Here is a 12,876-nt window from a genome sequence, read left to right as displayed (position 1 = left end):
CATGGCATCAGAAGACTTGGATTATATTGCAGCTGTAAGGAGACATTTACAGACATGAAGCCTTAAGGACTGGACTCTTACTGCAATCTGCAGTTGAAACAGCGACACAGAGCGCCGTCGCTGTTCATATGTAAACTAAGTTATATTTAAACTAAGTTATCCACATGCATTGCAAAAACGATCCCTTTCTATACAAATGAGGCTCATTACAGGGAGCAACATCGCTAACTGCAGCTTGGAATAAGTTGAAACTGTTAAAAATCTTTTGAAAGAGCCCCTCCACCCCTAAACAGCCTTCAGGTAGCTGTACAGAGCGCTCAGCCCCCCCTCCAGCACTTCTTTCACAGGTTTCAGCAGCGGGTTGTGGAGGATGTGGAGACCTTTATCCAGCGGGTGGCAGGCCAGCTTCTCCAGCCGGGACAGCTGGTGCATTTCCTGCACACACACATGAAAGATTTATTTATGTCCACATAAATACAAGCATACAAAGGACATAAACACTATTAATGCAGTCAGATATTGAGTCAGTCAGTTACATAAGTGCACACACACACACACACACACACACACACACACACAGTCTATGCTATTGCATTGAATTTACATTTCATTTGTTGTATCAGACTCTGTTGTGTAGACAGATTGTTAAATGCAGGGGTAAATGCGGTCCCAGCGGTTTCAATACTATTTAAATACGATGAAAATACAAATTTCTATTAAAGTGCTAAAATTGCAATAGTGCTCATTGCAGCTCTACTGTAAATCCACAAGGGGGCGCTCTTACCTGGGGAACATCCTTAATGTCGTTAAAATCCAGATTCAGTAATTCCAGTCTGGAGAGGAGAGGAGATTATTGTTATGTCACCTGTGTCACATGATTAACAAGAAGAACTTTCTTTTTTAGAGTTCATAACGTTTCATAACATCTGCTATTTGTATATTTTTGTTAATGGAACCTAATCCTGTTACCAAGGCTACATACTAGCTGGTGGCTGTATGGAGGTGGGGTTACCTGGCAGGTGTATGGAGGCGGGGTTACCTGGCAGGTGTATGGAGGTGGGGTTACCTGGAAGATTTATGGAAGTGGGGTTACCTGGCAGATTTATGGAGGTGGGGTTACCTGGTGGCTGTATGGAGGTGGGGTTACCTGGAAGATTTATGGAAGTGGGGTTACCTGGCAGGTGTATGGAGGCGGGGTTACCTGGCAGGTGTGTGGAGGTGGGGTTACCTGGAAGATTTATGGAAGTGGGGTTACCTGGCAGATTTATGGAAGTGGGGTTACCTGGCAGATTTATGGAAGTGGGGTTACCTGGCAGATTTATGGAAGTGGGGTTACCTGGCAGATTTATGGAAGTGGGGTTACCTGGCAGATTTATGGAGGTGGGGTTACCTGGTGGCAGATTTATGGAAGTGAGGTTACCTGGAAGATTTATGGAGGCGGGGTTACCTGGCAGGTGTATGGAGGCGGGGTTACCTGGCAGGTGTATGGAGGCGGGGTTACCTGGTGAGGCAGCAGAGAGCCTTGGGCAGAGAGTGGAGGCTGTTTCCCTCCACGATGAGGATCTTGAGCTCCACCAGAGCCTGGATGTTCTCTGCCAGGTTCTCCAGGCGGTTACAGGCCAGATGGAGGAAGACCTGGAGAGAGAGATAGACCGACACTGCCTGACTGCCTGACTGTCTAACTAACATCAACAAACTAGATAAAGCAGTGTCTGGCTAAGTAACTAAATGACACAACCACTTAAGGCTCTAGCTAGCTGTCTGATTTAAACCCACCAGAGCCTTCATGTTGTAGACACAGCCGGGGATGTGGATGATGTGGTTGTGGCTGAGGTTGAGTTTCTTCAGTCGGGTCAGATTAGACAGGGAGGCGGGCAGAGAGGACAGCTGGTTGTTGGCTAAACTCAGCACCTGGTAGAGAGAAAGATGGGAATTAAAGAGAAGAGACGGGTCCCTAGAATTATTCCACTTTATTAATATAATAGTATATTATAATCAATATAATAGTCAGTAGTCAGATTCTGCCTGCAAAATCTACTTGTAAGCTCCTACTGTATTTCTGAGTTTGAAAGTTGGAAATTTGACCGGTGGCACATTCAAATGCTTTTGGTGGGAAATAATAAACCAAGTAGATGCTGGAGCAGACACAGAGCTGCAGCGGCAGAATGAAGAGCAGAACATGCTACATGAATGAGAGTCATAGAAGCTAATGCTAATTGAATAGGAGTGATAATGATTAAAATAATTCAAAGTCAAATTAAACTAGTAGTAGCAGTAGTAAAAGTAGAAGTAGACGTAGTAGTAGTAGTAGTAGTAGTAGTAGTAGTGGTAGTAGTAGTAGTAGTAGTAGTGGGAGTAGTAGTAGTAGTAGTAGTAGTGGTAGTAGTGGTAGTAGTAGTGGTAGTAGTGGTAGTAGTAGTAGTAGTAGTAGTAGTAGTAGTAGTAGTAGTAGTAGTAGTAGTGGTAATTCTAGTAGTATTAGTACCTCTAGTTGTGCACAGGCTCCCAGTTCTTCAGGAACCTCCGTCAGTCGGTTCCTGTAGGCGAACAGAACTCTGAGCCGGCTCAGCTGGCCGATTTCTGCCGGCAGGCTGCTCAGCTGACGGGACGGAGGCGATGTGAGAGGATATCAGACAATTAAGAAACAAATACATTTACATACAGGATGAGCAAAGCATGTAGTATTCACAGAGTGTGATACCTGGCTGCTGCTGTATTGTTGCACAGTGTTTCCTGATGGAATGACAATAAAGTTGAACTGATTTAAATAATGCTGCACTGTATTGAACATAGAAGGAGAGAAGCACAGAGAGGAAGGGTGGGGGAGAGGAGAGGAGAGGAGGAGAGGAGAGGAGAGGAGGAGAGGAGAGGAGAGGAGAGGAGAGGAGAGGAGAGGAGAGGAGAGGAGGAGAGGAGAGGAGAGGAGAGGAGGAGAGGAGAGGAGAGGAGAGGAGAGGAGGAGAGGAGAGGAGAGGAGGAGAGGAGAGGAGAGGAGAGGAGAGGAGAGGGATGAAGAGAAGGAGGGAGGAGGAAGGAGGATAGAGGAGAGAAACCTGATATGGCTGGATTAGAGGATGGGGGGGTTCAAATCTTTATTTATCCAGGCAGCGTCGACAGAGCTCCAGCTGCTTCACAGTCATACTGAGACAAACACCTGTCCATTTTCGTATTGATTTTAAAATTCTTTTATTAATTTTTAAATCAGCAGGTTATATTTCTGATCTTACTGGCCTTTAAGTTATGAAGCGGTAAGATCAGAGCGCTCAGATCATCAGACGTCCTGCTGACTGTTCCACAGACCAGGACTCAAACCTCTGGAGAGGCATTCAGTAGTATGGCCCCATACTGAGGGGAGATCATATTTATATTGATCATATTTATATTGTTAAACACCAGGGCAAAACCTTTTTGCTCTGGCTTTTAACTAGAGCGCTTTCACACATGAAACCTGTAGGCTTCAGTTTCTGTTGTTCCTGCAACACAAGACATGTCTTTCTGCTTTTTGAACGCAACGCTGCCGTTCACACAACACTGTAAATACTATTACTAAATACTAATTCCTCTGTCGTCATTTCCTGAAGTGACCTTTAACCTCCGGAGTCTCTGCAGTTTGAAACTCGGCGGCTGATCTCTCCGTCCGTCCGGCTCCAGGATCTCTCTGATCTCTCCATCCGCCTGACTCCAGGATCTCTCTGATCTCTCCGTCCGTCCGGCTCCAGGATCTGTCTGATCTCTCCGTCCGTCCGGCTCCAGCATGTTTGTGTTTCCTCCTGCGGTTGGACAGCAGAGCGTCCGAACGTTCTGCCGCTAACGTTCTGTCATCGTTCACACAGACGCTCCATACAGAACTTTACTGGAACGTTACGACCGGAGCAGAGGAACTGAACAACTGATTTACTGAAACCTGCTGATACATTTACAGAACATTATATTGTGTCTTATTTTATTCTTTTCACTTGGAAAGCACTTTGAACTGCATTAATTTGTATGAAAAGTGCTCATAAATAATGTTTTGATTGATCGAAACATTCACACTGAGCTGAGCGGTAGAATCACAGTCTTCTACTGGTTTCTACTGTGCAGAGACCGTGAACGCAACAAGAGAGGAATGGAAAGGTGAGAGGTAACGATGGAGGGAGAGAGCGTGAAAACGATGCGCACGCACACACACACACACACACACACACACACACACACACACACAGGCAGGTACCTGGTTGCCCCACAGGTTGAGGACCACCAGGTTGGAGAGCAGAGCCAGCTGAGGAGGAAGAACCTTCAGACTGTTCAGAGACAAATTCAGCTTCTCCAACTCCAACAGCTCCCACAACTCTACTGGAGCCTCCTGCAGGAGGAGAAGAAGAAGAAGAAGAAGAAGAAGAAGAAGAAGAAGAAGAAGAAGAAGAAGAAGAAGGAGAAGAAGGAGAAGAAGAAGAAGAAGAAGAAGAAGGAGAAGGAGAAGAAGAAGAAGAAGAAGAAGAAGGAGAAGAAGAAGAAGAAGAAGAAGGATACTAAACTAGAATACTTAACATGTATTTACTACTTCACTGCTACTACTACCACTACTGCTACTACTACTACTACAAATAGTACTACAACTATTACAACTACTAGTACATCTACCCCCCCCGTACCTTCAGTCCTCTGCGGGCCAGGCTCAGCACGTTGTATCCAAACTGTTTGACGGTGTAACGGCGGATTCTGTCGGCTGAGCTCAGACTGTCGTCCCGTCCCTCGCTCCTCCTCACCTGCCTCCTCTTCTCCTCGCTCTCCTCCTCCTTACACACCGTCCCTCCCATGTCTCCTTCCCTCTCCTGCTTCCTACCTCTCTCACCTCCTCTTTCCTCCCCTTCTTCCTTGTTTCCTCCTCCTCCCCTCCTCCTGTCCTCCTCCTCCTACTCTACTGTCTCCTACTAATTCTACTGTCCAGACAGAACTCTACTGTCCAGATGGAACTCTACTGTCCAGACGGAATTCTACTGTCCAGACGGAACTCTACTGTCCAGACAGAACTCTACTGTCCAGACGGAACTCTACTGTCCAGATGGAACTCTACTGTCCAGACGGAACTCTACTGTCCAGACGGAACTCTACTGTCCAGACGGAACTCTACTGTCCAGACGGAACTCTACTGTCCAGACGGAATTCTACTGTCCAGACGGAACTCTACTGTCCAGACGGAACTCTACTGTCCAGACAGAACTCTACTGTCCAGATGGAACTCTACTGTCCAGACGGAATTCTACTGTCCAGACAGAACTCTACTGTCCAGACGGAACTCTACTGTCCAGACAGAACTCTACTGTCCAGACGGAATTCTACTGTCCAGACAGAACTCTACTGTCCAGACAGAACTCTACTGTCCAGATGGAACTCTACTGTCCAGACAGAACTCTACTGTCCAGACAGAACTCTACTGTCCAGATGGAACTCTACTGTCCAGATGGAACTCTACTGTCCAGACAAACTCTGATGTGTAGATGGAACTCTACTGTCCAGACAAACTCTGATGTGTAGATGGAACTCTACTGTCCAGACAGAACTCTACTGTCCAGATGGAATTCCACTCTCCAGATGGAACTCTACTGTCCAGATGGAAACTCTACTGTCCAGATGGAACTCTACTGTCCAGACAAACTCTGATGTTTAGATGGAACTCTGATGTCCAGACAGAACTCTACTGTCCAGACAGAACTCTACTGTCCAGATGGAAACTCTACTGTCCAGATGGAAACTCTACTGTCCAGATGGAAACTCTACTGTCCAGACAGAACTCTACTGTCCAGACGGAACTCTGATGTGTAGATGGAACTCTACTGTCCAGACAGAACTCTACTGTCCAGATGGAACTCTACTGTCCAGACAGAACTCTACTGTTCAGATGGAACTCTACTGTCCAGACAGAACTCTACTGTCCAGATGGAACTCTACTGTCCAGACAGAACTCTACTGTCCAGATGGAAACTCTACTGTCCAGATGGAAACTCTACTGTCCAGATGGAAACTCTACTGTCCAGACAGAACTCTACTGTCCAGATGGAAACTCTACTGTCCAGATGGAAACTCTACTGTCCAGACAGAACTCTACTGTCCAGATGGAAACTCTACTGTCCAGATGGAAATCCACTGTCCAGACGAACACTGATGTGTAGATGGAACTCTGATGTCCAGACAGAACTCTACTGTCCAGATGGAACTCTACTGTCCAGACAGAACTCTACTGTTCAGATGGAACTCTACTGTCCAGACAGAACTCTACTGTCCAGATGGAACTCTACTGTCCAGACAGAACTCTACTGTCCAGATGGAAACTCTACTGTCCAGATGGAAACTCTACTGTCCAGATGGAAACTCTACTGTCCAGACAGAACTCTACTGTCCAGATGGAAACTCTACTGTCCAGATGGAAACTCTACTGTCCAGACAGAACTCTACTGTCCAGATGGAAACTCTACTGTCCAGATGGAAATCCACTGTCCAGACGAACACTGATGTGTAGATGGAACTCTGATGTCCAGACAGAACTCTATTGTCAAGATGGAATTCTGGATCGGAGACTAGATGGACTGAGAGAAGGTTCTCTCTGCATTCTAGGTCAGATTACTTACTGATCGCTTCTTAATGGGAGGAGTCTTTGTTCCTAGATGGTGGAGATAGAAGGTCCAGGTCCAGTCTGGTGTTAGATGGTGGAGATAGAAGGTCCAGGTCCAGTCTGGTGTTAGATGGTGGAGATAGAAGGTCCAGGTCCAGTCTGGTGTTAGATCAAATGACTAGAAGACTTGGATCCTCTGTTCTTACATGGTATTGGTCGAAGGTCCAGGTTAATCCTGAGGTCTAATTGGTCAGAAGTTGTTGGTCAGATGTTTCTCCAGATGTTAGATGTTGGTAGAAGGTTCTGGTCCAGGTGAAGCCTCACAGAAGACCAGCATGGTCACCTTACTGACTGACTGACTGACTGACTGGTTTACTGACCGACTGACTTACTGACCGGTCTACTGGTTTACTGCTTTACTGACTGGTTAATGACTGACTGATTGATTTACTGACCAACATGTTTACTGACATATGAGCTGACTGGTTTACTGGCTGTCTACTGACTTACTGCTTTACTGACTGGTTTACTGACTGGTTAATGACCAACTGACTGGTTTACTGGCTGGTTAATGACCAACTGACTGGTTTACTGGCTGGTTAATGACCAACTGACTGGTTTACTGGCTGACTGACTTCTTGGCTGTCTGTCTGATACTGTGAGAGAAGACGAGTGGTCGAGATAAGTGTGTGTTTGGAGAGAGAGAGAGAGAGAGAGAGAGAGAGAGAGAGAGAGAGAGAGAGAGAGAGAGAGAGAGAGAGGAATCTATTTGAGGACGAGCGCTGACAGACAACTGGATCTCACCTTAGACCAACCCCCAACACACACACACACACACACACCACACACACACACACACACACACACACACACACACACACACACACACACACACAGCAGTTGCTCCTGTCCGTCACTCTGGTTTCCTCTGTGGTTTACCAACAGACTTTAACTTTGGTTGGGTTGAGTTGAGTCCGGTCCAGATTCAGAACAGCCAATCAGAAGCCAAGCTGGTCACAGCGCTGGTCAGAGAGTCAAGCCTCTCTGCTGGGCTCATGCATATGTTAATTAGATGCAAATGTAATTATTCAGCTCATCAGATCCGTAAAGACTCTGACAGTCAGACCGGCTGCTGTCATCAGTGTTTGGTCTTTACTGAAAACAGTCATAAATTACACATTACTCATTACTTTTCTTAAAAGTCATAAATTACTTTACTTATTATTCCCAAGAAAAATAAAAGTGACACCACTCGCTGCAGGCCTGCCTCCTGGTGGAGAGGAGCGGTCACAGCAGGAGGTGGAGGTCTGGGTCGGCTGTGAGTCTCAACACAAGCAGCAAGAAACACTGATGTCAAGGTGATAAATCAAAGTGATCAGTTAAATTCACATTAATACAATCAACCAAACAGTTTTTTTATGGTTGATTTTAAATTCATAAACACAAATGATTTTGGATGAGGGCGTTCCAACCAGTAACACACATAAAGAAGCTTTCAGACTGAAGCAACAAAATCCCATTCTCCTCCTCCTTCTTCTTCTTCTCCTTCTTCTTCTTTATGACTTGAACGCAGCATAAGACCAGCAGCAAGCAAAGTAAAAAAAAAGGTTTCAAATGGACGACTTTAACTCTATCTCTACCACCAGTAGGCTACTGTCCAACCAGCTGACTCTACACACACACACACACACACACACACACACACACACACACACAGCCAGACAGTTAGTTGTGTAACAGAGGTAAAGTCAGGACAGAGTGTAAACCAGCTGAGAAAATATAGACTGTTTATCAAAACAGTTACAGAGAGAGAGGGAGACATTCACATGAAACTATATATCCTCTCTCTCTCTCCCTCTCTCTCTCTCCCTCTCTCTCCCTCTCTCTCCCTCTCTCTCTCTCTCTCTCTCTCTCTCTCTGTTAGTTACTGTAACACAGTATCAGGTGTAGCAGAGTGTTGCTGTCCAGTAAAACCAGTGAAAACTTCCACAGATCAGTAGAACCAGTCTATAGAAAAACACTGATAGTAACTGGTATTATATTCTACTGACGTGTGTGTGTGTGTGTGTGTGTGTTGTGTGTATGTGTGTGTGTGTGTGTGTGTGTGTGTGTGTGTGTGCGCGCTTAGGATTACATGTCCTCTAGAAGTGAATGTAACACCTTCTAATTGTGTCTAATAATAACTAATACTACTGACAGGAACGCACAACAACAGACTGATTAACTAACCATCTTCATCATCATCACCATCATCATCTTCATCATCATCACCATCACCATCTTCATGATCTTCATGATCTTCAGACCTGGTATGACCAGCATGCACGCCAGCGAGAGTACAGACCAGGTCAGAAGGTCCCACTTCTCCTGCCATCTTCACCCAGTAAGCTCCTTGCCAAATGGCTGGGTCCCTTCAGAGTGGTGAGGAAGACGGACCTTCAGAGCGGTGAGGAAGATGGACCTTCAGAGCGGTGAGGAAGACGGACCTTCAGAGCGGTGAGGAAGACGGACCTTCAGAGCGGTGAGGAAGACGGACCTTCAGAGCGGTGAGGAAGACGGACCTTCAGAGCGGTGAGGAAGACGGACCTTCAGAGCGGTGAGGAAGACGGACCTTCAGAGTGGTGAGGAAGACGGACCTTCAGAGCGGTGAGGAAGACGGACCTTCAGAGCGGTGAGGAAGACGGACCTTCAGACCGGTGAGGAAGACGGACCTTCAGAGCGGTGAGGAAGATGGACCAACAACCTACAAGGTCCTGCACCCAGAGGGCAGCAGACCCCGTCAACCTCCTGAAGGCCTGGAAGGAGAGAGAGACCTGCGAGCAGTGTTTCCCTCCTGGTCCGCCATGTGCCTGAGGAAGATGACTCGGAGGGTGTTGTGGAAGCCTGGAAAGGTTGACCTCAGTCATCTGGATGGAAGCCGGCCCTGCTCTTTTCCAACAGAGGCCAGGGAAGACCAGCGTCCTGAGCCTTTCAGGTCAAGCCCGGCCACTGTCCGGTGCCAGAGCGTCTGGTCGCTGAAAGATGAAATCAGAACCATGCTGGAGTCGGGAGTTACTGAGCCTTCGGAAAGCGGGTGGAGCGGCCCGATTGTCATTGTCCCCAGAAAGGAGGGGTCTCTGTGGGTCTGTATTGACTTACGAAGTTGAATGCCATCTCCTTCTTCGACGCCTACCCAATGCCAAGGATTGATGACCTACTGGAGAGGACTGGAGGGACCAACTTCATCACTACCTTGGACCTCTGCAAGGGGTACTGGCAGGTCCCACTGGATGCACAGTCCAAGTCTCTCACTGCCTTTAGTTTCATCTGAAGAGAATTAGTTGCATTTAATGTTCAGCAGCCCACATAAGTAGAGCTGAATGGGAGGATTCAGTAACTAACTGACTAACCAGCTGACTGGAGAGAAATAGAAACATTTTGTTTACAGTGATCCAATATTATATTGAAGATGTTGAGCTAAAAAAAAACTGCTGTAGCTTGTAGGCATCTAACCATGAAGCTATCAACCAAGTGTCAGTCCAAGCTAACGCTCCAGTGTCCATCTGGCCGCCTGTCAGTCAACTCGCCACCACACAGCTGCCTGATTGTTGCTGTCTTTCCAGATATGGATAATCAATCACTTGATTAAACTAACCTATAACATATCTTACCTTTCTTCCTCTTTTGAAAACATGAAGAAGATCCATAAGCTGTCTTGTCTTTTCCTGACATTGTGTTTCCTGGCTGTAGCCGCCAACCTTTCAGGTTCTGTGTGTGCCACAAAGCAGGGAAAGAGGATGTGGCGGGTTACCTGTCTCAGCTGCCTGACACCGTCGCCCCAGGAGAGGAGGGTGGTAATGTGACGGAGAAGCCGTCGCTGACCGCGGGCGGCGCTTGGTAAAACCGCTCCTTATTCACACTCTCATTCACGCATCCACACACATTCCAACATGTCCGCCCCGTTCCGTCATTGTAGTGATTGCACGCATTACAATTACTTTTACCTTCAACAGCCCAGTCTCAAAAGTTTCCAGTTAGCGGCATGGTAAATGTTCTACAAACACTGAATGTATTGTGCAACCATTGGGTATTGATTGGTATTGATAACTTATCTGTGGTACCAGGGGAGTGTGAGCTCAGTCGGTTTGCTGACTTTGCTGGAATGCATCATTTTACTGTGTAGTGCTTGGAAGTGTAGTAGATAAGGTGTACTTTTGATATTTGGGAAATGTATTTCATGGGGAGTATGTACAGCATTGTATGGAGATAATTAATGGTTGAGATGAATGGTGTGTCTGTGTGGGAGGGGCAGATGGCTGACAACAGACGCTTTTTGTAGTTCACTGACAGACAGCGGCTGGTTGATCCCAGGGCAGCATCTCCTCATTGCTGCATCAAGGCCAATTTTGTACGTTATATTGTATATAATTTGTTTTTGCCCATTTACTGTAAATGGATATCCATCTTTTGCACCTTTTTTTTGTAATTCTGTTGGAAGCACTGAATAAACTCTCCTGCACTGAAGTGCTGCTACGACTTCTGCCATTTGTTGGAGGTTTGCAAGCATGTTTGTTACCCACTCCGCAACAGCCAATGAGCCAACAGCCTCATCATCTTCATCATCTTCATCATCTTCATCACCATCATCATCATCATCATCTTCATTACCATCATCCTCATCATCTTCATCATCTTCATCATCTTCATCATCATCATCCTCATCATCTTCATCATCATCTTCATCTTCACCATCTTCATCACCATCATCACCATCATCATCTTCATTACCATCATCATCATCATCATGAGACGCTGCCTGTCTCCTCCACTAGAGGGCGCTGTCTCCTGGATGAAACGTTATTGACTCTGGGGGGAAACTCTCTGCAGCAGAGAGCGACAGCAGACAGTAAAGACAAATAGAAACAGAGTAGTGAACAGAACACAACTGACAGCTACAACACAACATGTTGAGTAGAAATATATGAATGAAAAGTATGAAACTATATGAATGACAGCAGACTGAGAGAGAAGACTGAAGAACAGACTGAGCTCAGCTGACAGTGTGTTACTCAGTCTGGACACTAGATGGAGCTGAAAGTCCTGATCATCACACACACACACACACACACATACACACACACACACACACACACACACACACACACACAGCCTCAGTGTTCAGGTTGTGGGTTTCCCGCTGCTCTCTGTCTGTCTGAACTGAACAAACTGAACTGTCTACAGGAATGAAGAGAGAGTCTGACTGAAGACCTGCCGTCCATCAGATGCATGCTGGGATACCCCCCGACCCCCCCCCCCCACACACACACACACACACACACACATAGTAATAAACAGCTGGAGAGAGTAACCTACAGAGCTGGAGCAGTCTTTCTGCTCCTAATTTATTTCTGTTACTTATACTGCCGTGTACAGGAGTCTGCACACAAGAATTTCACTCGCTTTTATACTCGCTGTAATTGTGATGTCACAATAAAACGTCTCAGCTGTCTGTGGATCAGGTCATGTGACAGACTGTTCCTCTTCTACTGCTGACGCTAAAATCCACAATAAAAACATTAAAGACTGAAATGAAGCAACAGGAAGATTTAAACTCTCAGACGGACAGAGAAACAACAAGAGGAGAAAACAGAGAAGAACATGAGGAGATAAAACAGCTTTGATTTATAACAGGAGAACTGATTTGATTCAGATTCAAACTGATTTATACTTTTAAACCTGAGAGACACAGGGGGGGCGATCAGCAGCCTGAGAGGAAACAAAAAGAAAAGAAAAGAAAAGAGAACAGAAGAGAAAAGAAGAGGAAAGAAGTGTGAATGATGACACCCACACCCCTCCTCCTGCTGAGAGAGAGAGAGAGAGAGAGAGAGAGAGAGAGACAGAGAGAGAGAGAGAGAGAGAGAGAGAGAGAGAGAGAGACAGAGAGAGAGAGAGAGAGAGAGAGACAGAGAGAGAGAGAGAGGAGACAGAGAGAGAGAGAGAGAGAGAGAGATAAAAGAGTGAATACCACAGTGAATGATGACTTAAACCTCTCGTCCAATTAAAGGACCCCAACACACACACACACACACACACACACACACACACACACACACACACACCTCCTACCACAGATGGTATGGTCCACCGCCCCCCTCCCTCCCCCCCTCCCTTGTTAGACAATAGTTTGAGCTGAATGAATGGGCGAGAGACACAGAGTTAAAGTGAGAGAGGAGGGGGGATCAGAGAGAGAGAGGGAGAGAGAGAGATTTGTATTTTATACTCAGTACGCTATACTGTATTTATTT

At 46.2% G+C, this 12,876-nt stretch overlaps 1 protein-coding gene across 1 annotated transcript; it reads right to left on the bottom strand.

Annotated features, from left to right (window-relative positions):
* Window positions 1-285: 285 nt before the first annotated feature.
* Window positions 286-4,799, bottom strand: LOC144538303 (uncharacterized). Its single transcript, XM_078282367.1, has 7 exons — window positions 4,635-4,799; window positions 4,214-4,345; window positions 2,486-2,599; window positions 1,777-1,911; window positions 1,502-1,635; window positions 785-833; window positions 286-435 (listed from the first exon to the last, which is right to left on the bottom strand). Exons 1-7 carry the CDS (start codon window positions 4,797-4,799, stop codon window positions 286-288), a joined length of 879 nt encoding a protein of 292 aa, XP_078138493.1.
* Between the last annotated feature and the right edge of the window lie 8,077 nt (window positions 4,800-12,876).

Source organism: Centroberyx gerrardi, unplaced genomic scaffold (genome assembly GCF_048128805.1).
Source record: "Centroberyx gerrardi isolate f3 unplaced genomic scaffold, fCenGer3.hap1.cur.20231027 Scaffold_94, whole genome shotgun sequence".
In the NCBI taxonomy this organism is placed as follows: Eukaryota; Metazoa; Chordata; class Actinopteri; order Beryciformes; family Berycidae; genus Centroberyx; species Centroberyx gerrardi.
The sequence above is the reverse complement of the archived record's forward strand: the minus strand, read 5'-3'. Positions and strand labels throughout refer to the sequence as shown.